General features: G+C 45.5%; 1 protein-coding gene across 6 annotated transcripts in view; it reads left to right on the forward strand.

The window, feature by feature from the left end:
• DPF3 (double PHD fingers 3) overlaps positions 1-25,603 on the forward strand; it is a 496,528-nt gene that overhangs the window by 457,718 nt on the left and 13,207 nt on the right. For 2 of the 6 annotated variants that reach the window (XM_063947686.1, XM_063947687.1), the window contains one exon: positions 18,163-18,275. In XM_063947686.1, the coding sequence (XP_063803756.1) occupies positions 18,163-18,275 (113 nt within the window). Of the gene's footprint in view, positions 1-628; positions 11,369-12,001; positions 12,165-18,162; positions 18,276-25,603 lie in introns of those variants that run through there. The other 4 variants (XM_063947692.1, XM_063947691.1, XR_010190465.1 and 1 more) reach the window with 3 other exon arrangements.

Raw genomic sequence — 25,603 nt, forward strand, 5'->3', positions numbered from 1 at the left:
TCGACTTTTTGACCTGTCGACCTAGACCATGTCGACCTAAAGACCCTGTTGACCTCGTTGCTGTCGACCAATAGTGGTCGACCTAGACACTGTCGACCTAGTTACTATCTACCTTCCATACCACACACCCGACTCTCACGTGTACAAAAGAAGGAAACCATTTGCCTCATATCAGTATTACGCTGATGGCTGGGTACTGCCATCCTCCGGGTACTCTGGCTTCCTCCCACACCCCAAAAACATACTGGTAGGTTAATTAGCTCCTGATAAAATAAATATATATATATATAAATATATATATTTATTTCATAATATAATATATATACCTCTAGTGTAAGTGTGTGCATATTTATGTGTTTTAGGGCAGACTAGATGGGCCAACTGGTTCAGATCGGCCGTCACATTTTGTGTATCTGTGTATAGTGTATTTAGTGCTTTGTTCTAACACAGCTATCTGTGGGAACCAAAAAAACAGACTAACCAAAAAGGACGTCACTTTTTCCTAATGAACTGCATTCTCATGTACTGTATATTGTTGGATATGCAAAATATTTCAGTATATTCTGCATGTCATTTTTTTATTCTTTGGAATTGTAGCATTTAATGTGTTATTTTTGTTCCCTTACAGTTCCCCATGCCCTTCGATGATCATCTACTTCCTCAACAAAAGCAATTTACATCGGTTCTGACAACAACAAAATAACCCCACCACCCTGCACCTGAAAGACAAACTCTTGCCTGTGCAATATGGCAAACTAGCTTCTGCTGAAGATTTTTGAGTTTTCATTTTATACATATATATATTTTTTAGCTTAGATGCTGTGTTTGACACCCAGCTGTAGTTCGTGTAAATTTAAGAAAAGACTACAAAAAAAAAGGAAAAAAAAATACCCCGCAGACGTCTACTTATTTATTACAATATTTAAACATAAACACAAGATACCCAGCGCTACGGTTGCACAGTACTTGTTTTCCTGCAGTTTATGGCGACAAGAAAGATCACGTTGAATGGAGAGAAAGCACTTATGCAAAATAAGGACTGGTGATTTCCTTTTTTAACTTTTTTGTTTTTTTTAGATAAAAAAATTCTGTCCTGTACACATGTAAAATAAGTAATTCTGTGCTTTAGGGGCTTTTTTTTGTTGCAGGTTTACTATGTTGTTTTTCTAATTTTGTAGCGGTCTTGACATCAGTACGCGGATGTGAATGATAAACTGCCGTTGCGCATCAGGTTGGTTGGTGTGTATGTCACAGCTGCAAAATGGAACAGCAGCAGTTATTTATCACTGGCCAGTAGCAAAACTAATCTACATAACCTGTTGAAATGTACCATAAATTACTGTGAGATATTGTCTGCTGCTGATATAATAACAGTACTACTTTAGGATTAAGAATTTTGCTAATTCCCTGACACAGAAAGTTGGGAAGTAGATTACACATGGAGTTTGGCCACTATAAAATCATATACGGCAACCATTACTGGTTGCCAGAAAAGATTGTACTTTTCATGAGTTACTATAGTGACACCATTTGTCTATTATTGTTTGAGATTATAGCTATGAGACCACTGAATGAAGAACAATGAATCTGAAAAACTATTTAAAAAACAAACAAACAAACAAATAATATTTGTGTATTTTAAATTTCAAAGCAGGGAAGTCATTGTTTAAAAAAAAAAAAAATATATTAATATTTTCCAAGACTATTTTTTGTGCTCATTTTGCATCTCGTTTGTGGGAAGATGCAATATTTCATTTTATTTTAAATAGAGACGCTGTATTGCACTGGTTTGTAAAGATGAAAGAAAGAGATTAAATGCAGTTAACAATGCCTGGCTATTACAGATTGTAAATCATCTTCGGTAATTGATGGGGCAATGATTGAAATGTGGTGTTATCAAAATATGGGCTCGATTTAAGTCAGTGCAAATTGAATAGCTGAATAGCAACAGGAAAGAGCTCCCAGAGCTATTCAATTCAGCGCACTGTTGTACAGGAGAATGACTGTTATCACGCCTTAAACAGTGCCTGGTGCGATGCTGTTTCTGGTGTGCTAAGGGCAGAAAACAGAATAATGCCAGTAGTTTTGTCGGATTTCTACTCGCACCCCGGGAGGGGCACGAGAAGAAATCCTCTAGTCGGGCATTACAGTACGCTGAATTGAATACCTCTGGCAGCTCCTTCTTGGCGCTATTCAATTCTCACTGAACTGAATTGAGCCCTATGACTGCAGTTCTTCATCTAGAATTAAATACTTGGGGGCTTATGCAATAGCCTGCAGCTGCCGGAAATTCCCGCACAGCCTGCAGCCGCGGGATATTTCATAAGCCCTTAGTGTTTTTAAGGATACTATGGAACTATGTAAGAGATACATACATACATGCTTTCCTGTAAGATCTACAGGACATTTAGAACTGTATACAACATGAATTAAACAATGGAAACCATTTTCAATCTATAGAGAATGTGTTTTCTTTATCTTACTTTTTTCTGGGGTAAATAGTTGGTACCTCCAGAAAACAGACTAGTTCAGCAACTGGTTTTATTCAGTAGGTACAGTCTGTGCTTACTAGGGTTAAGACAATAGACTAAGGGCATATGTATTAAAGCTTACAGAGAGATAATATTGTGAGAGATAAAGTACAAAACAGCTCCTGACATTTTTCAAACAGAGCCTGTAAAATGTAAGGCGGAAGCTGAATGGCTGGTACTTTATCTCACAATTTTATCGCTCTCCGAGCATTGATAAATGACCTCCTACATTTTAAAAATACTGAAATACAATTCATTCTACAGTAAAAAATACAAACACTAGCCCACGTCACAGACCACCAAGCCTACAGGCAGAGACAGGACATCCGACTGTCAGCACGTACTCTCATTGAGCCTGATTCTGAGTTACATTCTGTAATACCGATGTTCACGGTGTTGAGACATTTCTGTGTGCTCAAAAAACCTTCAAACTCTAACAGCACAAGCATCCCACGGTATGTACGCACAGAGACTCACAGTATTAGAAAAGGGGGCGGTGGCTATTCAGACTCACAGATATGGTCCATCTTATGGGAAGGTCGCTTAATCGCTCATGTTGGAGGCCATACTCTGCACCTGCTATGAGGCTGGGGCATGTTTTGATGGTGCTAACAATGAGGGCGTCTAAAGATGCGCCAAGTGGCATTATAATGTCTGAAGATGCTTAAAGTGGGCGTCTCATTCCTTCAACAGTCATATGTACACCAGGAGAAGGGCTAATACTAGCATTATCAGCTGCGTACTTATAATAGGTGCAGTGTTGGCAGTGTACACACGCCCCTGGGGTTTCAGGGGGGGCAACACCGCAAACCCTGCACCCATTTTTCCCCAATACTCTCCAGAGTCCCGCATCAGCAGTGCAGCTGGAATCACCAGGACAATGGTATGGCGCCCATTTTCCTGGCATCTTGCACATGCGCAATAAGAAAATCTTTGGGAAAATGGCCACCGTGCCATTTTCTCATTGTCCTGTGCATGCACACTAGACTCTGGGACAGCGCTAGGGTCCCCTAATGACCTTAGTGCCCAGAGTCTACAGCGCTGCAGGCTAGAGAGGAGGGGGCTGAGACAGATCCTGCACACGGGCCTCCTTCTCTCCTGATACTCCCCTGAGCATTATCATATAGTCACAGACACGGATACGGCAAAAGGCGCTGAAGTGATCAAGCAGCGTATGACTCAGAATCAGCTTCTTATATGTAGGCTGCACAACTGCAGGAAATTATGTAACCAACTAGGCCAAAAGCCTGGACAACCCTCCCCCTATACCCCTTTCACACCAAGCTTTTGACCTGTTATATTGCTGGAGCAACCCGGGCCTTGGCTTGGTGAGAAAGTGTCTCCCAGGTCAAATCCAGGACCGACCCAGGTAGGTTGCAGTTTGAAGGCGCAACCCTGGTTAGCAGAGCAGTCACGCTAAAAGGACCAGAGAGGCTGATCAGCTGCGCTTGGATATGATGTCCTCTCCAAGCGACGGCAGACCAAACAGTATTGTTGACCCAGCAATTACACAGGTCCAGCCTGGCTTCAAACTGTATTGAATAACCCAAGTTGGACCCGGGTTTTCAGTGTGAAAGGGTTATTACTAACTGCTCACGAAATAGGCACAGTGTTGTCGGATTTGGAATAATTCTGCAATGGAATGAGGCAATGTACTGCAATATTATTATACTGTATTGGAGGATGAACTGTTGGCTTTAAAAAGAGATACAGTATTTTGTGTAAACCCTATGAAATATTATCTGGGACAGTGCTTCTCAAACGTGGTCTTCAACTAACAGTCCAGGTTTTAAGGATTGCCATACAGATGAGTTAAGGATCTGCACAGATGAATAAGTACCCCAGTCATTTTGATTGAACTATCTGTGATCAAGAATGGCTATCCTTAAAACCTGGATTGTTAATTCAGGTACATACTACCCGATTGGTGTCACTGATCCAATAAATGCTCAGATCAGACAGAGCGATTATCGGATCGTTGCACACCCATTCACACTAAGCAGCTTCCTGCTCAGGGTGTACTTTTATCTCTTGAACAACATTGGGAGGTCGGGAACAATCGGACCATTGCAGGAGTGTTTGAGGAAGTTAATCAGCTTCAAACACCTTCATACTCTCAATATCCAATTATTGGGCCAACCAACCAATTGGCTGATCGCCCCGATAATTGGATAGTGCACCCAGCATAGGGCCCTAATTCACACCTGACCGTTCCTCTGCTAGTTTGCAGAGGTCTGCGATCAGATAGTCGCCGCCCAGATCGAGTGGATACCCGCCCCGTGCAAGTCTTCATACGTCCTGCGAAAAGCTTTGCACATGCCGGTCAGCTGCAAATTCATTCGCAACTCACTCACCATCGAATGATTTTTCCCAGTCTGTGCAGTCTGTGCGTAGCCCAGGACCTACTCCTACAGAGCGATAGAGTCAGGCTGATCGGGGCCGGAGCTGACGTCACGCACCCGCCCTGAAAACGCTTGAGAACGCCTGTGTTTTTCCTGACACTCCCAGTAAACTGCCAGTTACCACCCACAAACGTTCGCTTCCTGTCAATCAGTCTGCATACGCCTAGCGATCAAAAAGATGCTGGATTATTTTGCAGTTTGGCCTCACGTGTGCGCACTACAATCCGTATACATGCGCAGTCCATCGATAATCGGTTGCCTTTCAAATTCGCACAACAGTGATCAGGTATGAATTAGGCCCATAATTGTGTCTTGAGTACAGAGTTTAAAGAACACTTATCTGAGGTATATGGGAGCAATAGTGCCCTCGCTGTGCAAGACCAGAACTGTATGAAATATATAATGGCTCAGACTTGTAGAAACTAAGACCGCGTGCCAGGTGGCAGCACTCTTCACTTGATGTGTCATTTTTGTCTTGTACATTAACATTTAATTATTTGCTGATTACTAACATATTAATCAAGTCACAATACATCAAATGATTTTCATTTATTTTCACTTTAAAGATAGAATGCAGTATTTGGCTAAGGCTGTGAATAGACGTGATGCAGGGATGGGTCTGTGTGCCAGAATAACGTGAATATGGGCCTAAATGGGAGGCAATCACAAGACCGCCTGTTGGGATCCCGGGGGTCACAATGCCAGAATCCCGACAGGCTGTGAAATCCCGCCGCCGGAATACCGGCGCCACAGGCCTTTCTCACTCTGTGGGTGTACATGACACCCATAGAGGGAGAATAGTTCCTGCGGTGAGCAAAGCGAGCTATAGTGCCTGCAGCGTGGCGAGGGCAGGGAGCCCACAAGGGCTTTTTAGCGCTTGACCTGCTGCCGGCATACTAGAGGCCGGGATTCCGCTGTTGGGATAATGATAGCCAGGATCCCGGCCGCCGGTAAAACATTTCGTATTCCAGCCTGAATGTCTGGGTTTTGTGAGGGTTATACAAGACTCTTGTGTATAGGCTTTCATGTAGAGTTGTAGACATGTCTGAGTATCACTGAAAGACGTTCAGGAATACAAGGACAGACCAACTTTAGAACAAGGGAAAAAAGACATTGATTTAATTTTCATGCTATTTAATGAAACCTGTGAACATGAAATAAAGAAACTATGTAGAGAATAAGCAAAGTGCACAATGATGAAAATCCGGGAACCTGTTCTTTGTACATCACTATTGCTGTGGTGACATCACTTGCCGCTTTCCACTAATTAAAAGTAATGTCAGTGGTGACACAAAATGGGCCAGAATCTGACGCTTTATCTCTGTTTCTGTGAATCATACATTGTATTTTCTGCTCTTTTCTGCTTTCTCAAATTGATAGGAAAGGCTACTACTGAGTAACAAAGAGCAAATACGTTATTCACTGTCGAGTCACATTATTATGACTGTAGTACGTCACGTGGATATATACATACCTCCCAAATGTTCCGATAACCGCTGCTCTGCTTTGCAAAGCAGCCAGAGATCACTGAATAGATGGCGTGCACATGCGCATGGCATCTAAACAGTGCGGGGAGGTGAGCGCTGGGCACGTACCCAAAAGTGACTAAAACGGGGGTCGTGCAGTGAGGCCCCACCCTCTTCTCCCGAGGCCTCACCCCCTTTTCAGTTTCGGGCGCACCTGGTACAGTTTCGGAGTCTACAGAAGTTGGGAGGTATGGGTATATAAGGTGTGCAATAGGCCATCTGCACACATATCACTTGTTGCTGTCATGGGTAAACGGGGCGATTTATCCAGGTTACACAAAGGAATGATTATCGGCTTTCAGGCCAAGGGTGGCAGTATTTCTGAAATAGCGCAGTTTGTAAACTGTTCGCGTGCTGCTGTGGTGAAGGTGTATTGTGACTGGACAAATGGCACCGTTGCCAATAACCGACGTAGAAACTGCGGAGCACCAGGTGGCATTGATCTGAGAGGTGAACGCTGGTTATGAAGGTGCGTGAGGGCCGACCGAAACGCTACAGTGGAGCAGCTCACCAACAAAATGAACCTGGGGAGTTCAGCCCATTTAGCTGCTGTCTGTTCTGCAGATGGCGGTTACTCTGGCTATTAGCTGGTGGTCATAATAATGGGACTCGAACATGTATAAATGTACTGCATCGCAACGTAACCTGTAATGGCAGTTTTAAAAAAAAAAGTGGGGAGGGGGGTTATAAAGTAACAGCCCAAGTAGATAAGAGGGAAGTGTGTGTAATGCAGGTGTGCTATTACACCAAGAACGCAGAAAATGCACATCAGTCTTACACACTGCAACTGCTGACAGCTAACAAGACATCTGGTCACCGGCTAACAGCCAACAACAGTTATAATAACAATAGCACCTGAGACATTTTACAGATTAATTAGTCTATCCGGCCACTCGCAATAAAACAATCTCAACTATTTATTTTGCAATATTTTATTTTTTTTACTTTCCCTTTAAGCAAACGGCAAGGTCCTATACAAGTAATAACTGTGTTGCAGATGTAATTTAAACCTTCCTGTAAAGCCTGAAGAAAAAGAAAAACACCCTAAATCACGATCAATGGATTGCTCCTCACTGTGCCCTTCATTCATATTCCAGCACTGTCTGCCATAAAGTACAGTATTCACACCGCTATCAGTAAGTCAATCACTCTTCTATCCCTCTGCGGCCAGTGCTCCCGATTCTCTCTGCTCAGGTTAGTAAAATTCCTTCCAACTTCCCAGCGTATACAGCGATGACCTGTAAGCATCGCACAAGCTTTTGTATATAAGCACAAAGGATGTCTGATGTGTGGAACACATATTCCAACATTTCCTAAACACCTCCTGCCTGGAAACATTATTTAATAAAAATCAAACAAACAACCGTTTAGTGTTAAAGTATTACGTCTCCATATAAATATTTGCACAGCACCTAAAATAAAGATTTTACAAATATTGGTGTTTTTTTTTCGTTTTTTTCTTCAGATTATACAGCAAAGATAATTATTTGAAACTGCAGTTACAGGATTAATTAGCATCATAGGGGAATATCTTTTTTTTTTTTTTTCTCCCACAGAAGAGTCACAGATTTAAGAAGTGAATGATAATGTTAGAAAAGTCCATAGAACACGTAGAGATTATTAGAATGCGTTGTAGACACCCAGATGCAGGAAGACATGTGGGTGGGGCGGGGGGAAGATGCAATCTCAACCTTGTACATGTAACAAGGTGTCATCTAGGTCTCCTACGTTACAGACCTACAATACGCTGCAGGCATCTATCAATATGTCAGGTTCCCAGGAAATTGTTTTCAGGAGCTGAGCTGCCCTATGGCGGAACATCCCATGTACATTAATGGACAGCCGGCCCAGCATATAGAATCTCTTACATTGATTGCGTATAGGCCTGCGGTCCTGCCTAACCAATCTCATTACTCTGTTCTTACGTTTCCTAATTAAATCAAAGTAATGTTATTTCTGTAAATGAAGCAATATTTTCTATCCCTCGTTATTGCCTGTACACTCTAGAACGGCCATTAACTTGTACTTCTAATAAATATGTAACATTGTTAAATATGTTTCTAATGATACGGGTGAAAAAGTCTTCCCAGCCAAACATTAGATTACCTTAGGAAATGCCACGGAAAACAGTATAGAGTTTATCTAACGGGCATAAAACCGTACACTCATACTCATCTATGGAGAGGTTTCAGTATTAAATGGGAATAGCCACTCCGTATTCAGGGAACAGACATCTGAGAAATGGCATTTACATGGGAGCTCTTCTCCTTAGAAAATCTACTTTGCCCACTGGGTTATTATGCAGTCAAATAGAATTTCCAAGAGGTCTGTTCTGCTAAATAAGTGAATCATTTGAATGGTGTCACTAGGGCGAAGCTTAATCAGAAGCTTTTTTCATTTTACAGTGAAGCGGAGAAAAGTAACCTTAGAGTAGCTTCTAGGTCCAGTAATGGGAACAGATGGCAGCCATGTTCTTCCCATCATTCCTCCTTCAGGGCAGTAAATGCTCTACAGTAGTACTACTCAAACCCCGGTCCTCAGGACACCCTAAAGGTGCACGTTTTCCATATCTCCTTGCTGGAGCACAGGTGTATTCATTACTGACTGATGCATTTTTAAAGATCCACAGGCAGCCAGTGGCACCTAGCTTGTCTCCTATGTCTGTCAGGGGAGCGGAATTGCGCTGATAGCACCCCCCAGATCTGACTGTGGCTGAGGGGCACATGGCTCCCCCTTGTCTAGAACAGTGCCTCAAAGCGGCGCTTAAAAATGCCATTTAATTAAGTAATTAACCTGCTTTACCGACGGATGGGAAAGGTCTCTACAACCCTACGTGTGGCTCTAATTATTTCTTTTGTGATTCTGTGAGGACACCTGGCTAATAGGGCAGTATGTACTAAAGGGAAAATGTGGTAAAACCCCCGGAGGTCCTTCTGGCTGCAGGGAGGAGGTGGTGCAGCCCGGGACTGACTGCTGCCTGCTTGCCGGTGTCTGGGAGGTGAGAGACCCCAGGGAGGTGACAGGTATCGCGGTGGGCCTCTGTCGATGCATTGTGATGTTAATCTCATATGTTAGTAGTACTTATGTGATTAGCATCACTGCAGTGGGCGGCGATGTATTTTAATACATCCCGCCCATAGTATGTGCTGGGAACTGGATTTGAGAAGCACTGTTCTACAGGAATCTTGATACACATCGAGGCAGCCCTTTAACCTTCAAAAGAACTGCACACTGCCCTTAATCTCAGTATTAAGCAATGGCATATTTTACCTAGACGCTCCAGGGCTGCAGCCCACCAGTAAAATCTGCCACCTGCAAGGACTGCCTAGCAATGGCAGTGACTCCTCAATGAAAATGATCCCTGTTAATCACAGGCAGCCAGACAGGCAATCCCAGGGGGGAAGGGTTTTCTTTCTCTGGGACTGCCAGTCCGGTCTGCAATTAGCAGACAAAGCACCTCCAATGGGATACTGCGCCCCTGCTAGAATGGCAGGCCAATACGACTTCTTGGGGCTGCAGCCTTAGAAGACCACTTGTTGATTTGTGCTCATATGTAGGATTGCAATCCTGTGCATGTGCGTATTTCAGGCTGACACATCCCCAGGATATAGAGGTAAGGGCTGCCCCTTGTAGGAAGTCAAATTAGCACGTTTAATGAGATATTTAATAGCAAATCGGCAGGTCTTTAAAAACTAAAAAAGCATCACAGGGTATAACGAGCAAATACTGTACAACAACAAAGGAGAAAGGGCTTGGTGGGGGGGGCATCACTGCTGTTCGGATCACTGCTTTACAGTCTAGGCTCGTGGGGGTCATTGAAATTAATTCGGGTATAGCAACCTCTGTAGGTTGCAAAGAAAGATCTGTTAAGTTTATGGCCACAAATTGTTGGGTTAGAATGCCGGCAACTCACAAACCACTGATTTCCCCCCTTTATGTACAATGTCTTTTGTGGTATTAAGGTTTCACTACTGTTTCCAATATACTATACTGTAAACATGTCTGCTGTGATACTATAGACTGTAAATAACCTCTTCTCTATTTACCCACTTCTAGTAGTGATATCAATGTAAAAGCTACTTTTATGTGTGGTTATCAGCAATTCATTGTTTTTTAGTTTCTTTATTGACCTATTGCAATTAAGGCAGAATTTACCTTCAGTAAATTATTTTTTTTGCAGGAACATAACAAACAAAACTATTTATTAAAGATTAACACGTTTGTGTAGAAGATTATTATTTGCAAAGCAAATCAGCGGTACTAATTAATTGGACTCTGAGAGACACCTATGTTGCCTGTTTCCGTGTCTGCACTGCAGCAGAGTAGAAAGCCTGCGGCTTGAGCTATAGCCTTGTCTATGTGCATCAGTGGGCAGACTGGACAAAACACAGACCAGATGAGACACTGGCAACATAGTGTAATACATACACCAGCTTGTTTCCACAATTCTCACTTTGACGACTACTGTACTTCTGTTAGCAACGGTCATATTGCGAAGAAAAGAAAGAATTGCAGATTCCACATTTTAATGATGCATTGAATATGCTGCCATCATCTGCATAGGTTGTATACACCCCACTTGTGAACTAATTGGGTTATTCATAAAATGAACATTTTTCTGATGTCTGTTTTGAAGCTAATTATTGCTATGGAAGATCTCCATGTACTGTATGTATGTCAGCTATTGTGTGTGCATGTGATCAAGATGGATTGCACAAAGTCTGTATGCAAATATATTTAAGTATCGTAGAGAAAAAGTCACACAGAACAAACTAAAAACCTTAGGGGGAGATGCATTATCATTTTATAGAATGTGCTTGATAATTACCATAATGCAGATTGGTTTCTATGGGAACTACTCCACTGTTTTCACTGCTTGATACATTTGGGCAGATGTATTAAGCCTGAAGAAGTTGTGAAGCAGTGATAACTGCAAGGTGATAACGCACCAGCCAATCAGTTCCTAACTATCAAATTACATATTGGAGCCGATTGGCTGGTGTGTTATCACCTTGCACTTATCACTGCTTTATCACTTCTTCAGGCTTAATACATCTGCCCCATTGATCCTTTAGTGTTGCGAAATAATGGGGGAGATTTATCAAAGTTTGGAGAGAGAGAAAGTACTTACCAATCAGCTTCTAACTGTAATTCTACAGGCTGAGTTTGAAAAATGGTAATTAGGAGCTGACTGGTTGGTACTCTCTCTCTCCAAGCTTTGTACATTTCCACCAATGTTTGTTAAATAAACAGTCAGCACTTACCTGTAGATGGTTAGCATGGTCTTACTGCATGCCATAATGTTTTATAAATAATAATCACTGACCTGATGTTACATGAACAGTATGTGGTCTATCTGCAACTGTAATACTGAGGGGCAGCTCTGGTTCTTCTGGTATATTTTCGGAGTACTATGTATACAAACCTTTATACTGCAGTAGTGACTTTTCACTCTACCCTGATCACCACTTGACGGCACTTCTTCCGTTTCCATCCTCTGCACATACTGTTAATATGTTTATTTTATGTTTTATTTTAACAGATCCTTTGCTTGAAATGTGTGAACACCCCTCTGCTTTATATCCGATTTGCTGTGCAGTATACAGAGAGATACGTCATTGTGAGATGGTTTAAGTAGATTGGACCAGTCTCTAGCCAAAGTAACTATGTAACTACAGTTGTAATTATTATGCACACAAGCAAATTAATTAAATCTTGTTAGTTTCGAAATAATGGTGTCTCGTAAGGAGTGTTATTTTGCTGTAGCATAAATAAGGGTGTCTGTATTTGCCATGGAAATAGATAGCAATGTCCCTCTTCTCCGAAAATGCTTCCGTAGGCAGAATGCAGCAACTGCCATCTGAGGATGACGTTAGCTTTTGGGACCAAACTCTGAAAAGCTTTATTTTTATGGAACTCGGTACATACAGTAGATGTCAGACTGCAGTCCCCATTGAGAATAAGGCAGCCTGAAGCGCTAATTAGCCTTACGCAGTAGGTTTTAGAGAGATCTCCTGCAGTAGTCTGCTGGCACTTAGCGGTGATACATTAAGCAGAAACTGTACTTTCTACATAATTGTATGAAAAAGGGGCTTGATAAATATGCCTCCAAGAGAGAATATATCTCTGGGCAGTGTTGGACTTGGGCATGAAGGGCCCACCAGGGGAATACAGTGGAAGGGGCCCATACTTATGGGTGTGGCCAGCCACCAGAGGGATTTGGCCAGCAACCACAGGATTGGCTAACCATTAGAGAGTGCATGGGCTGGGCCCCTTGATAGATATAGTACATACTGCTAGTGCATGCATGATAATGTGCCAGATTAATAACAGAAATGCACTGTAGAAAGTACACCATAATCCTGTGCAGCATAATAGAACATTTGTATAATTCAATTGCACAGTCTGGAACCCGATCCCTAGAGGAGGGGGTGGGCCCTCGGGCAGCAGGGCCCACCAGGGGTTTCCACCTACACCCCTGTGGGCCAATCCAAAACTCTTTGGCAATAAAATATAATTCCAGGTTTTAAGTGCTCTGTTTGGAAAACAGGATTGCATGCAATACATGCAGCGGTATAAGGATATCAAACCTGCATGATTTTATTTGTAAAAAAGTAAAAAATTCAAATAACATACTTCAGTTACAGTTTAGACTAATGCAATGTCAAAAGCTGGTCATACATCTAGCGATCTTCTGTCCAACCAACCAACCAACCAACCAACCAACCAACCAACCAACCAACCAATTCACTGGTTGGAACGAACATCTGGTAATGGTAGCAAATGACAAATCGACCATTTGCTTCCAAACACTGGAAAACGGACAAGAAACTGTCATTCAGACGAATTAGTTAAATCTGTTTGATTTAACCAATTTGACTGAATGATCATTTTGGTCCATTTTCCAGCGTTTGGGAGCAAATGGTTGATTGTCATTTGCTACCTTTATCTGATTTCCGTTCCAACCAGTGGTTGGTTGGTTGGTTGGTTGGTTGGTTGGTTGGTTGGTTGGTTGGACAGAAAATCTCTAGGTGTATGACCAGCTTTAAAAAAGTAATGTCCTCACTGTGAGGTGCGTAGCAACTGCCCTAGGGAGAACCACACCCTGGTATGATAACTCATTAGATCATACAGCAAGTAGTTCGTCAAATGCAATTTCAATTTGACGGTTGGTTAAACACAGCAACACAACCAAATGAAAGCAATGAGAAGAGAGTGCACACAATGGTAAACGGAGCGGGACACTGACAACGTTCCACTACTAAGCGTTGTCCTTACAGAACATGTTTCTCAACTTAAAGAAAACCAAAAACATTTCAAGGAGATTATGAAAGCAACACCTATGAGCGCGACGCTAAAGTGGATGTGTATTGCTGCGTCTGAGCATTGTCGCTCAGTAAAATCTACTTGTTGACAAAAATAGACCAATACATTTCAGGGCTTGTTCATGTATTGTGTTCTAGTCGCATGTGATTCCATACGTGACCACAAGAAACCTGGTTTGGAAATACATGTAGCCATAGGGATTACTGGGTCTTATTCTGGAGTGGCTATCAAAGCAGGAGGTGTCTATTACAAGTAGACGCCTCCCGCTACAGTAGTGATCCGATCTGTGTCCTAGAATGTAGGCATCGAATCACTGAACCCACAGCCCGTATGTTGCAGAGGCCAGGAAATCTCTGTGCAGCCACAGCGATCCCTGGCCTTGTTCCTCCCCCTACATGGTGGTGGCACACCTTTGTTTTACTGTCAATCACTAATAGTCTGCTGCCGTCCTGCTTCCTACATCCATTTGCACACACTCAGAACGGATCATGCACACGTGCAAAGTACTGATCAGCACAATGCGCATCAGTAAGCAAATTCAACAGGAACAATTGTGCTTTATAACCAATGCAGGGAAATGGCACTAGTGACCCCATTTTAATGGATATATCTCAATTTATTTTCTTTTTTCCACCAAGTATATAACGGCTACGTATAGTAATGGGGGTAAGGTGCAATCAGAGAGATTGTTGCAATGTTAAGGAGGGGTATGGGACTTTGGGTCGACGCCTATTGGTCAACAGTGACTAGGTCGACATAGCCATTTGGTCGACATGAACAATGTCGACATGAAAAAATGTCAACATGAGGTTTAAAAAAAAATATTGTGTTGTTTTCTTTGTAAAGTGTCTGGGAACCTCAATTACTGCACCGTGTCCCCTCGCATGGCTCGCTTCAGGCAAGGTGCCTCAGGTTACCGTTCCTAGTCGTAGTTCACGTGGATTGTAAAGTATGAAAAAGTAAAAAAAAAATGTTAAAGTGTGAAAAACTCATGTCGACCTTTTTGCATATCAACCTTGACCTATTTACGGTGTCAACCTAGTCACTGTTGACCTAGAGTCCGGATACCTTAGGGAGTCTCCCTCATAATCCGGGAAAGTTGGCAAGTGCTGTATGTTACAGATTACAATAGGCAGAAATGAATATAAAATAGTCCCAAATCCCACTTTATCAGCGATAGGTTAAAAAGTGACCCTTAAAGTTGACCATTCACTTTTTAGCTATATTATCATACTATATGGGAGATGTATCAAACCTGGGCGAGAGATGAAGCATCTAATCAGCTTCTGTCCTTTCATGGGGGACAGTTAGAAGTCGATTGGTTACTTTTAGCAACTTCTCTACTTTATCTCCAAGGCTTGATACATCTCCCCCACACAGATACCTGGTTCTGAGAGTCTTGGGCGCATCCAATCATTGCTCATCCCTGGACCTGTGCAGACTGAGTGGTGTGGCAGAGCTTAGATCGCTGTATGTTCCCTGACACTCAGAGTAAGGCCATTTCCAGACAGGCAGTAATGAGATCTCTCCAGAGAGGAGGGGCATAGGATAAATCAGATTGTCTTACACTATTAAGAAATGTATCTTAAAAATAAATAAAGTGCCATGTCCTCTAAGTTTCACTTTTTTAAATGCAAGAAGGATATAGATTTTTTTTTTCTTTTAGTTTTACCAAATGGTTGTCTTTATAACGCTGCAGCTTTCAAGATGGAAAAATGACATTTAAACCTAATTAAATATTTAAAGTAAAAATAAGACTCACAGGTAGCACCACTAGCACCAGCAATCATTTATTTAGAGGAGACCATCATTACACACAGAATGGCTTCTAGATCTGTTCCTCAGTGACATCTCTTCAGTATACTGGGCCCAAGTGGTCTTATGTGAGAAGACATACAAGGGGAATACAAGGTGCGTCAATGATTAAAGTGAAACAGCATAAAGAGAGTAATATTTCAGAAGTACACTACTTTTTATCCACTGGCAGCCACTAGATGGCACCAGACGGAGCTATTCAATTGCCGCCATCTGCATTTCAGCTCTCACCCCCCTTCCCTTACTGAGTGTGGTGAGCTGATATGGGCAAAATGTGACCAGTTTGGGCGCCCAGATGGCACTTTTCACAATCATGCCCAGCGCTTTGTTTGGGTTTAGCTGCTATATGCGGCTAAACCTGACCTTTATGGGTGAGAACAAACAAAATAAAAATTTAAATGTGCCCGTGATCTCCTGTCACTTTAGATGGAAGATTGGGCACGCAAAACAAATACCACCATATCGGTATATTCAGTTAGCTGAGGTCTTTTTTTCAGGGCCAGAAACATGGGGGGGGGGGGGGGGGGGCGGGTTGCCATGTTTCCCCCGTATACAATTGTTTTACGTGCTCAGCAGGAGCTATTCAATTGTTTTACTGATGGGTGCCAGCGCTGCCGGTGCCCATTATTTTTGCTCGCACCCTCCTGAATTGGCGAGCAGGAACATGCTCAATTATGTGCCTTTGGGCGTACAAGCTGCCGTTTCAGTAGCACACTCAATACTTTGCACTGGTTTAGCTGCTTTACGCATTTGAGCATGACACACATGCAGTAATGAGTGCCCGTTGGCAAAAAAACTGATTATGGCCCATCAGGCCCCCAGAAAACAATTGAATCCCCCCCCTCCCTCCCCTTCAATAACACCACAAGGATTGATTCTATAGAATATCGGTCAAAGAATATCATCTAATGTACTAGAGACTGGTGTTTCTATACCAAAGAGAGGATGCCTTGGAAATAATCATATCTCAAAGCGCCGCCTCCGCAAGCGTTTTCGGTGATGTCACCAACCCAGCATATTGCAGGGTCAGGCCGCCTGTCTGAATGAGGTCTCGTCAATGTCACCTCCGGCTAGGACCCTTGCACAAATCCCGGGTGCAACTCTGAATTTTAGTATAAAAGCGGTATTAGTTACTCAGATTTTATTCATTACCTTTTTGTAAATAATGTTGTCAATGATAAAATAAAAGCAACAGAATACGGTTATATAAACAGTATAATTAAAGTATATCAATATTGTTACTAACTACTACTTGATATTTTACTCCAGATCAGGGACCATCCAGAAAAGCCCAGTAATTTCCAGAAAAGGTGACAACACTGGGTCCAGCACATAGGACATTGGTGGTCATTCCGAGTTGTTCGCTCGTTATTTTTTTTCGCAACGGAGCGATTAGTCGCTAATGCGCATGCGCAATGTCCGCAGTGCGACTGCGCCAAGTAAATTTGCTATGCAGTTAGGTATTTTACTCACGGCATTACGAGGTTTTTTCTTCGTTCTGGTGATCGTAATGTGATTGACAGGAAGTGGGTGTTTCTGGGTGGAAACTGGCCGTTTTATGGTTGTGTGTGAAAAAACGCTACAGTTTCTGGGAAAAACGCGGGAGTGGCCGGAGAAACGGAGGATTGTCTGGGCGAACGCTGGGTGTGTTTGTGACGTCAAACCAGGAACGACAAGCACTGAACTGATCGCACTGGAAGAGTAAGTCTCGAGCTACTCAGAAACTGCACAGAGAAGTCTTTTCGCAATATTGCGAATCTTTCATTCGCAATTTTGAGAAGCTAAGATTCACTCCCAGTAGGCGGCGGCTTAGCGTGTGCAAAGCTGCTAAAAGCAGCTTGCGAGCGAACAACTCGGAATGAGGGCCATTATCTGTAGCTGCTGTTTATATGAGGAGATATGTGTTGGGAATGTAGATGTCTAATTCTGGTGGATTTTCCTGTGTTCTGATTTCTCTTGCAGAAGGACGTTTGGCCTTTCCTACTGAAATGTGGTGTCTGGGTGCAGTTCTTGTGCACCATCGGGATCCGAAACGCATGTTAGCTGCTGGACGTTGTACCCTATGTCTTCCCCTTGTGCGCAGCTTCCTCCTTTCTGTTCTAGGAAAAACTTGTAGTTTTTCAGTGTTGGTATGGAAAGACATACCATAGTTGTGATATTTGGGTAATGTGCCTCCGTTTTATACTCTCAGAGCTCTTGTAAATGAATAGACAACTGCAACACACAATGCAATACAACATACTTATTTAAAATCACTTTTGTAGTTCAGATCAGTTGTAATACAAAACTTCTAAAGAAGACACCGATATACTGTAGCAAGCATTTATAGATGTGGGAATCATGAGGACTAGTCCTGTTTTGTCATTGTTGCAGGGTACTACTATTTGTTTTAAAGAGCTCCAAGATGTTTGCTTTGCCTATGAGTGTGAGTGGGGCCGTATGTTACTGGCAGCAAAAGGGTTATTGCCTGCTTTTACCCCATTTAGTTGCACCCTGTCTACGATTTGTCATAGACTAATATACGGGAGACCTGGCATCATTTATTATTGTATTCTCTCCTAGGTCACCCAACTTGCCTGCAGTTCACTGTGAACATGACGGAGGCGGTGAAGACCTACCAGTGGCAATGCATCGAGTGCAAGTCCTGCATCATTTGTGGAACATCAGAGAATGATGTGAGTTTCCTTAATGATTATGAAAGCCAATCACGGTTTCATAAAATAGATCAAGATACTGCACAACCTACCAAATACATCAATCATCAATAAAAATAATATATATAAATATATATATATATATATATATATAGTTCATAACAAAGAACCCGCACATTCAAATAGCAATGCAAAAAATAGTGTTTATAAATAGCAGCATAACATGATACACAAGAAAAATCCAGAGCCAGGACAAAAAGAGATTACACAAGCCTGCCAGGGTGGTCAATAATAGGCATGGTCCAGGAGGCTCCAGCAGACATCAGCATAGTGGCAACGGCCATTTCGGTGCCCAGTGAGCACCTTCATCCAGGACTGCTGAGGTCAAAGTGTGTTAACTGTACGAAGTCGATTTGTATTACCTGAAAAGGTCCGTCTGCAGGAGGAGTATGGGATGGCTCTGTCAGTGCTACCTTACCAAATGTTCTTCCTCATGCAAGTAAGACAGGTCATTGCTTTCCTGCTTGCCTGAGAAGAGAACCCCGATGCATGCCAGTAAGCTCTTACCAATTTGCACGTACCTTCCTTACCCTAGGTGAGTCAGATCATGTGCCACCTCAGCTAGGCCTGGGAGGTACGTCCTGATGACCACTGGCTTACCTTGTCCATCTCTCCAGAGTCCTGAGGACTCCTGACCATACCCCTTCACCTTCCAGACCTCCTTTTCCTGTAGGGAACACAAATTTGGATCTCAATTTAATTGTTGTGTGTTTGCAGTGTAGAGTAAAAACATCTCTAGAGGAGAAAAAAATATCAGATCTGCGTTCCCCAACGGGCTGTCACTTATGTCTGGTCTCGTAGTAAAGGTCTGATTCAGATATTCCATACCATCAAGCATATCAGTGTCTATACAAAATTTCCCTTCACCAGTATTCTCATCCTCCACCCTTTCTGCATTACAAGGCAGTATTATACTGGTGCCATCGTGCTGATGAGACATACCGGGTTCGGGCAGAACTTTGAAGGACCAATACGGCATGTGTATGAACTGTGAAATCATGTGCCAGTACTACGTCCTAGGTATTTGACCCTTGTCCTACACAATTGCAGTTTATCCCTTGAGACCTTGTGTCCTGTCTGGAAGAGATGAAACAGAAACTGTTTCGTATCTGCCAGGGAGGACTCAAATGAATCCGCACATAACAACAAGTCTTCAACATATTGTATCAGCACCGACCCATTCTCAGGCTGAAAGGACTGTAAACAGTCATGTAGGTCTTGGGAGAAAATACTCAGGCTGTCACTGAAACCTCTGGAGAATCGGGTCCATGCAGGGCCAGCCCAAGCCTAAATTTTTTGGTAAGGGAATATAGATTTTGCCCCCCCCCCATGGTTGATGGAAAATATTACACACACAAAAGCTTAAGGTGCATTAAGCGAAATATGGGTGAAATCAACCGCCTACCATAAATTTAAAACTTAAAGGGCAAAACCGTTAAATAAGTGTTTTCTAATTAATCTAACTAATTAATCTAACTTTTGAAAATTGGGGTCCTATCTGTCCTTTTCTGGGTCCCACTGGAATGAAGGTTCATATTAATCTTATTGATTATTCAAATATAAAATCAGACTTGACTTGGACACTACAAAACTATTGCAAGGTGAGGGGATGGGATGACAGTGCTGCTGGGCTGTGTAGCATGCAGGACACTGCACCAGAGCTGTAACTAGACATTTTAGTGCCCTTTGGCAGAAAGTAAATTGGTGCTCCCCCTCCCATATTTGAGTACAAGGACAGTGCGCGCCTAAGGCGCGCAACAAAAATGTAGGGGCGTGGCTTCATGGGGAAAGAGCATGGCCACATAATAGTACCAATTCACATTACACCACACAGGTAGAGCATGTTATACACATTGCACCAGGTAGAGCACGTTATACACATTGCACCAGGTAGAGCACGTTACAAACATTGCACCAGGTAGAGCACGTTACACACATTTAGCCCAGTAGATGCCCCTCAGTCGTAATGCCCCCCAGTAGATGCGCCGCTACAGAAAGAAAGAAAAAAATGTAAAAAATCACAATACTTACAAAACCCCGCTCCCGTGTCCGGCCGCTGCAGTCCTATGGGCGTCTGCTCCTCGGCACTATGGGTGAGACATCATGACGTCTCTCCCATAGCGCACAGTGACCGTGCCGGAAGCCGGAGATCAGTAGTGAGCTCCTGCCTCTGGCTGGCGCTGTGGAGAGAGAGCCGGGCACCGCTGGTAACACAATCTCAGCGGGCGCCCGGCATCTCCCTGCAGCGCCGGCCACACATCAGGTTAGGTGAGCCGGAGGAGGCGGAACTGCGTTCCGTCTCCAAGTGAAACTGATGGAACGCAGTTCCGCCCCGTTCCTGCTCACTTTAACCCATGGTCAGTATGCACAGTTAATGAGACACCTCAAGCAGAACCCATTACATCACTATTGCCAACAGTCATTGCAGTAGCTGGGATTAACCAGCTCAGGAAAGTTTTTGCAGTGAAGAGATGGCCATACAGTGCCACCAACAGATGCTCCAGCAAAAAGAGGGACAGACCTGAAGGCTGGAGCACAATTGGCAGTGTGGTGCATCAGGCCGAGCGAGCTAGAGAGAGCGCATCAGGGAGAGAGAGAGGGTGAGTTAAAGAAAGGGCGAAAGACAGCAATGCAAGGAGACAGAGAGAGGGGTAGGGAGGAAGGGACTTAGACACTACCTGGCTAGGTATCAGCACGCCACAGGTCTCTGATGGGGGCAGGCATTCATGGCATTAGGCCCCACCCCCTTTACACCTGCGAATCGCGGCTCTGCAGTGCCCTGATCCCGGGTGCTGGCTGGGTAGGAGCAGAGTGGGTCGGCCAGTGCAATATTTGCCACAGTGTGGGGGCCCCTGGATGACCGCGCCTTCCGCCCTGCCTATACTCCGGCCCTGGCTGCTTGAGTCAGATGGAGCGCAGTGGAGGTAGCTGCTGGACGGTGTTGGTAGAGGCAGCCTGCCTCTACTAACACCGTCCAGCAGCTACCTCCACTGCGCTCCATCTGACTCCGCCTCAGGCACACGGGTCCCGGCCTCACAAGTACCACCGCCGGCTTCCCCTTAGACAGCGCAGCTCTCTCTCCTCCTCACCTTGGCCGCCTCAGCATCCGGGGTCACCTCCATTGAATTCCATCCGCGAGCCCACACACAGCATAGGAGCTGGCGGCGGTATACAGCAGCATGGTCTACGCTGCCGGCGCCCTCCACAGTGTGGCGCCTTACTCTTACGCGTAACCCGCGTAACGGGCAGGCCGGCCCTTGGTCCATGTATTGTACCCCCTTTGTGAACGCAAAGATGAAGAGGAAACTGTGAAGAAAACAGAATAAAGGTTGGTGACAGCAAAGTTTGTAGAGGTGGAGAGGATTTTATTACAATGACAACTGGATTGGGCACTACGGGGAATTGATTCTTAAATACTTGGTCTACCCCCCTTAAATCTTGTACTTGCTGTGTCACTACTGGGACTACCTCAGCCATCAATCCAGTGTCCTGTCCATCTTAAGTTCATAGGGAACTCGGTATCTGCAAGATAATTTCCTCTACCTGTGATGGACATGAATCTAGAACAGTGGAATGCAACATTAGTCTTTGAGGAGTATCTAACATACAGAGCCGGCCCTAGCCAATTTGATGCCCTAGGCAAAATTTTGTCTGGTGCCCCCTAGCTCCGCCGCTAGTTCTGCATCTGTACCTGCAACGCTCAGGTAGTGGGGCCCACCGGGGGGTTACCCTGTGGGCCAGTTCAACTCTGCACAATGCCACACAGTAATGACCATAATACATATAATTCCACACAGTAATGCACCTTACACATATGCCCCACATTAGTAATGCCCATAATACACATATACTGCCACAGATACTGCCACACTTGCTGGTTATACAAAAAGATCAGTATCAAACATGTAGAAACTGTCCATTCTCTTCACTATTCAGTGTGTTTGTTGGTGTCTGTTACTCCCGTTAACTGCATGCACTTTACTTTATACTGTGGGAGCTAAATGCTCTGCCCTCCAGTCTGATGTGTCCAAAAGTCACGCTGCACTGATGTTTCATATAGAAATAGCACAACGCAACTTACTGACCACGTTACAGTGCTAGATGGCAGGGGAATTTTACGGTATGGACTGACTAGGAAATAAAGTGTGGGGAGAACACTGCCCATGTTATGTCCCTGCAGACACCTGGGGATTGCACAGGGATAAGGGACACACACAGGATGGCAGGGTCCCCCTCCCCCATGTGCACAAGCAGTATAGGTGATGTCAGGTTTCTGTGAAGCAGTCTTCCAAAATACACATGTGTTATCATAAGAAGCCATCCAGTAATAACCTTATATAGTCAGTAAAAATGTCACAGGTCCAGGAATTGCATTTACTGGGCTTCTGCTGTCTGTCTGAGGTCTCACAAGTCAGGGGCATTCAAGCATGTCAGAGGAAGTTTAAGGCACAGTGTGCATTTTTTTGACAAATGTAAACAGCAGTGTATACAAGTACTGATTGAATACATTTGGAAAGTAACAGTTAGTTTGCGGACTGTCCCTCTCAGCATGAGATGCTGCAGGGACATGCTTGGATGCCCCTAGACATGCTTGAATGCCCTAGGCAAATGCCTAGCCTGCCTATAGCTAAGGCCGGCTCTGCCCCTCCCCCACCGGTAGCACCAACACCCGAGGCAAACCAACCGCATTCGCCCCCCACCCGCGGCACTCCCACCCGCAGCACCAACACCCGCGCCACCCACCGCATCCACCCACCACCCGTGGCACTCCACCCCCTCCCCCACCCGCAGCACCAACACCCGCACCACCCGTGGCACTCTGCCCCCTCCCCCACCCACAGCACCAACACCCGCTGGCCCCCCCTGCGGCACCCAACGCATCCCCCACATCCGCTCACACCCGCGGCACTCACGCCCCCACCCGTAGCTCCCACACCTGCAGCACCCCCCGCCCCTCCCCCACCCGCTGCAACCCTGCCCCTCCCCCATACCCACCTCTCCCCCCTGCTGCACCCTTCACCCAACCCGCACCACCATCGCAACTGCCCCATCCTGCACCCACCCCTCCCCCACCCGCACCACCTCCCCAACCCACGGAACCCCAGCAGCTGCCTCCCACCACCCAACTGCACCACCACTGCTCCAGCCCCTGCCCCCCCTCCGCACCTGTCCCCCACCCACAGCACCTCCCCCACCCCCATCATCTACAGACACCTCCCCCACCCCCAGCACTTCTACAAACCATCACCCAACCTCCCCCTCTGCAACCCCAACTCCCCCTACATCGCCCCTCCCCCACACACAGCACCTCCAGACCCCCTCCTTCATCCACAGCGTCCTGCACCTGCCCCTCCACCACCAGCATCTGCAGACCCCATCCACACCCCCTCCCGCCCCCCCCCCCCAACCCACCCGCAGCATCCTCACACCCGCCCCTTCCCCACCGCTGCACCCCCTCCCCTGCCCCTCCCCTACCCGCCGCAGCTGCACCAACCGCCCTACCCCAACTGCGGTATCCCTGCACCGGCACCCTCCCCCACCCACTGCAGCAGCACACCTGGCCCACTACAACCGCCGTAACCCCACACCCACCACTCACTCATACACAGCGCCCACGGACCCCCTCCCCCATCCGTGCCATCCCCGCACCCGCCCCTCCCCTAGCTACCGCACATCCACATCACCTACCCCATCCAGATCACGTACCCCACCCGCAACACCCCCGCCACTCCCACAACCACAGCACCTACCCGCCCGCATTATCTACAGGCACCCTCCACATCTGCGGACCTCCCACACCTGCCCCTCCCCCACCCGCAACACCTCTGGATCACCACCCGAACCACCTCCGGACTCCCTCCCCCATCCACAGCTCCCCCGCATCCACCCCTCCCCCATCCACAACATCTACATCCCCCATCCGTGCCATCCCACACCTCCCCCACCCACAGCACTTCTGAAACCCATCACCTAAGCTCACCCCCCTGCACCTCCAAACGCACACCCCTACATCGCCCCTCCCACACACACATCACCTCCATACCCCCTCCTTCATCCACAGTCCCCCTCCCCCACCAACAGCAACTACACTCCCCATCCGCGCCCCCTCTACACCTCCCCCTCCCCCACCCACAGGACCTCTGCACCCTTTACGCCATCCATGCCCCTGCACCCACCCCTCCGCCACCCACAACACCTCTGGACCCCCTCCCACACCCAACCCTCCACCACACGTAGCACCTCGAATCACCATCCACAGCCGCTACAAGTGATTCCCACGGATAGGAACCTCACTGAACCCACCCCCTTTCCAAACCCCCCAAACTTTTGTGAGTATAGTTGCTACCAATGGACATTGGATTAATTAGAAACACTAATACTGTGACCATTATGTGTATAAGCAACACTGCTACCTGTGCCCATTGTGTATAAGTGGCGCTGCTACCTGTGCACACTGTGTGTATAAGCGGCTCTGCTACCTGTGGTCACTGTGTGTATAAGCGGCTTTGCTACCTGTGGGTATTGTGTGTATACGCCGCTCTGCTACCTGTGGGTATTGTGTGTACACGTGGCTTTGCTACCTGTGCCCATTGTGTGTATAAGCACCTCTGCTACCTGTGGGCACTGTGTATAAGCGCCTCTGCTACCTGGGAGTATTGTGTGTATAAGCGGCTCAGCTAGCTGTGGGCACTGTGTGTATAAGCGTCTCTGCCCCCTGTGGGTATTGTGTGTATAAGCGGTTCTGCTACCTGTGGGTAATGTGTGTACATGTGGCTCTGCTACCTGTGCCCATTGTGTGTATACGTGGCTCTGCTACCTGTGCCCATTGTGTGTATAAGCACCTCTGCTACCTGTGGGCACTGTGTATAAGCGCCTCTGCTACCTGGGAGTATTGTGTGTATAAGCGGCTCAGCTAGCTGTGGGCACTGTGTGTATAAGCGTCTCTGCCCCCTGTGGGTATTGTGTGTATAAGCGGTTCTGCTACCTGTGGGTAATGTGTGTACATGTGGCTCTGCTACCTGTGCCCATTGTGTGTATAAGCCCCTCTGCTACCTGTGGTCACTGTGTGTATAAGCGCCTCTGCCCCTGTGGGTATTGTGTGTATAAGCGGTTCTGCTACCTGTGGGTAATGTGTGTATAAGTGGCTCTGCTACCTGTGGGTATTGTGTGTATAAGCGGTTCTGCTACCTGTGGGTATTGTGTGTATAAGCGGCTCTGCTACCTGTGGGCATTGTGTGTATAAGCGGCTCTGCTACCTGTGGCCACTGTGTGTATAAGCGCCTCTGCTG

The sequence above is a fragment of the Pseudophryne corroboree genome, chromosome 12, assembly GCF_028390025.1.
Source record: "Pseudophryne corroboree isolate aPseCor3 chromosome 12, aPseCor3.hap2, whole genome shotgun sequence".
Lineage (NCBI taxonomy): Eukaryota > Metazoa > Chordata > Amphibia > Anura > Myobatrachidae > Pseudophryne > Pseudophryne corroboree.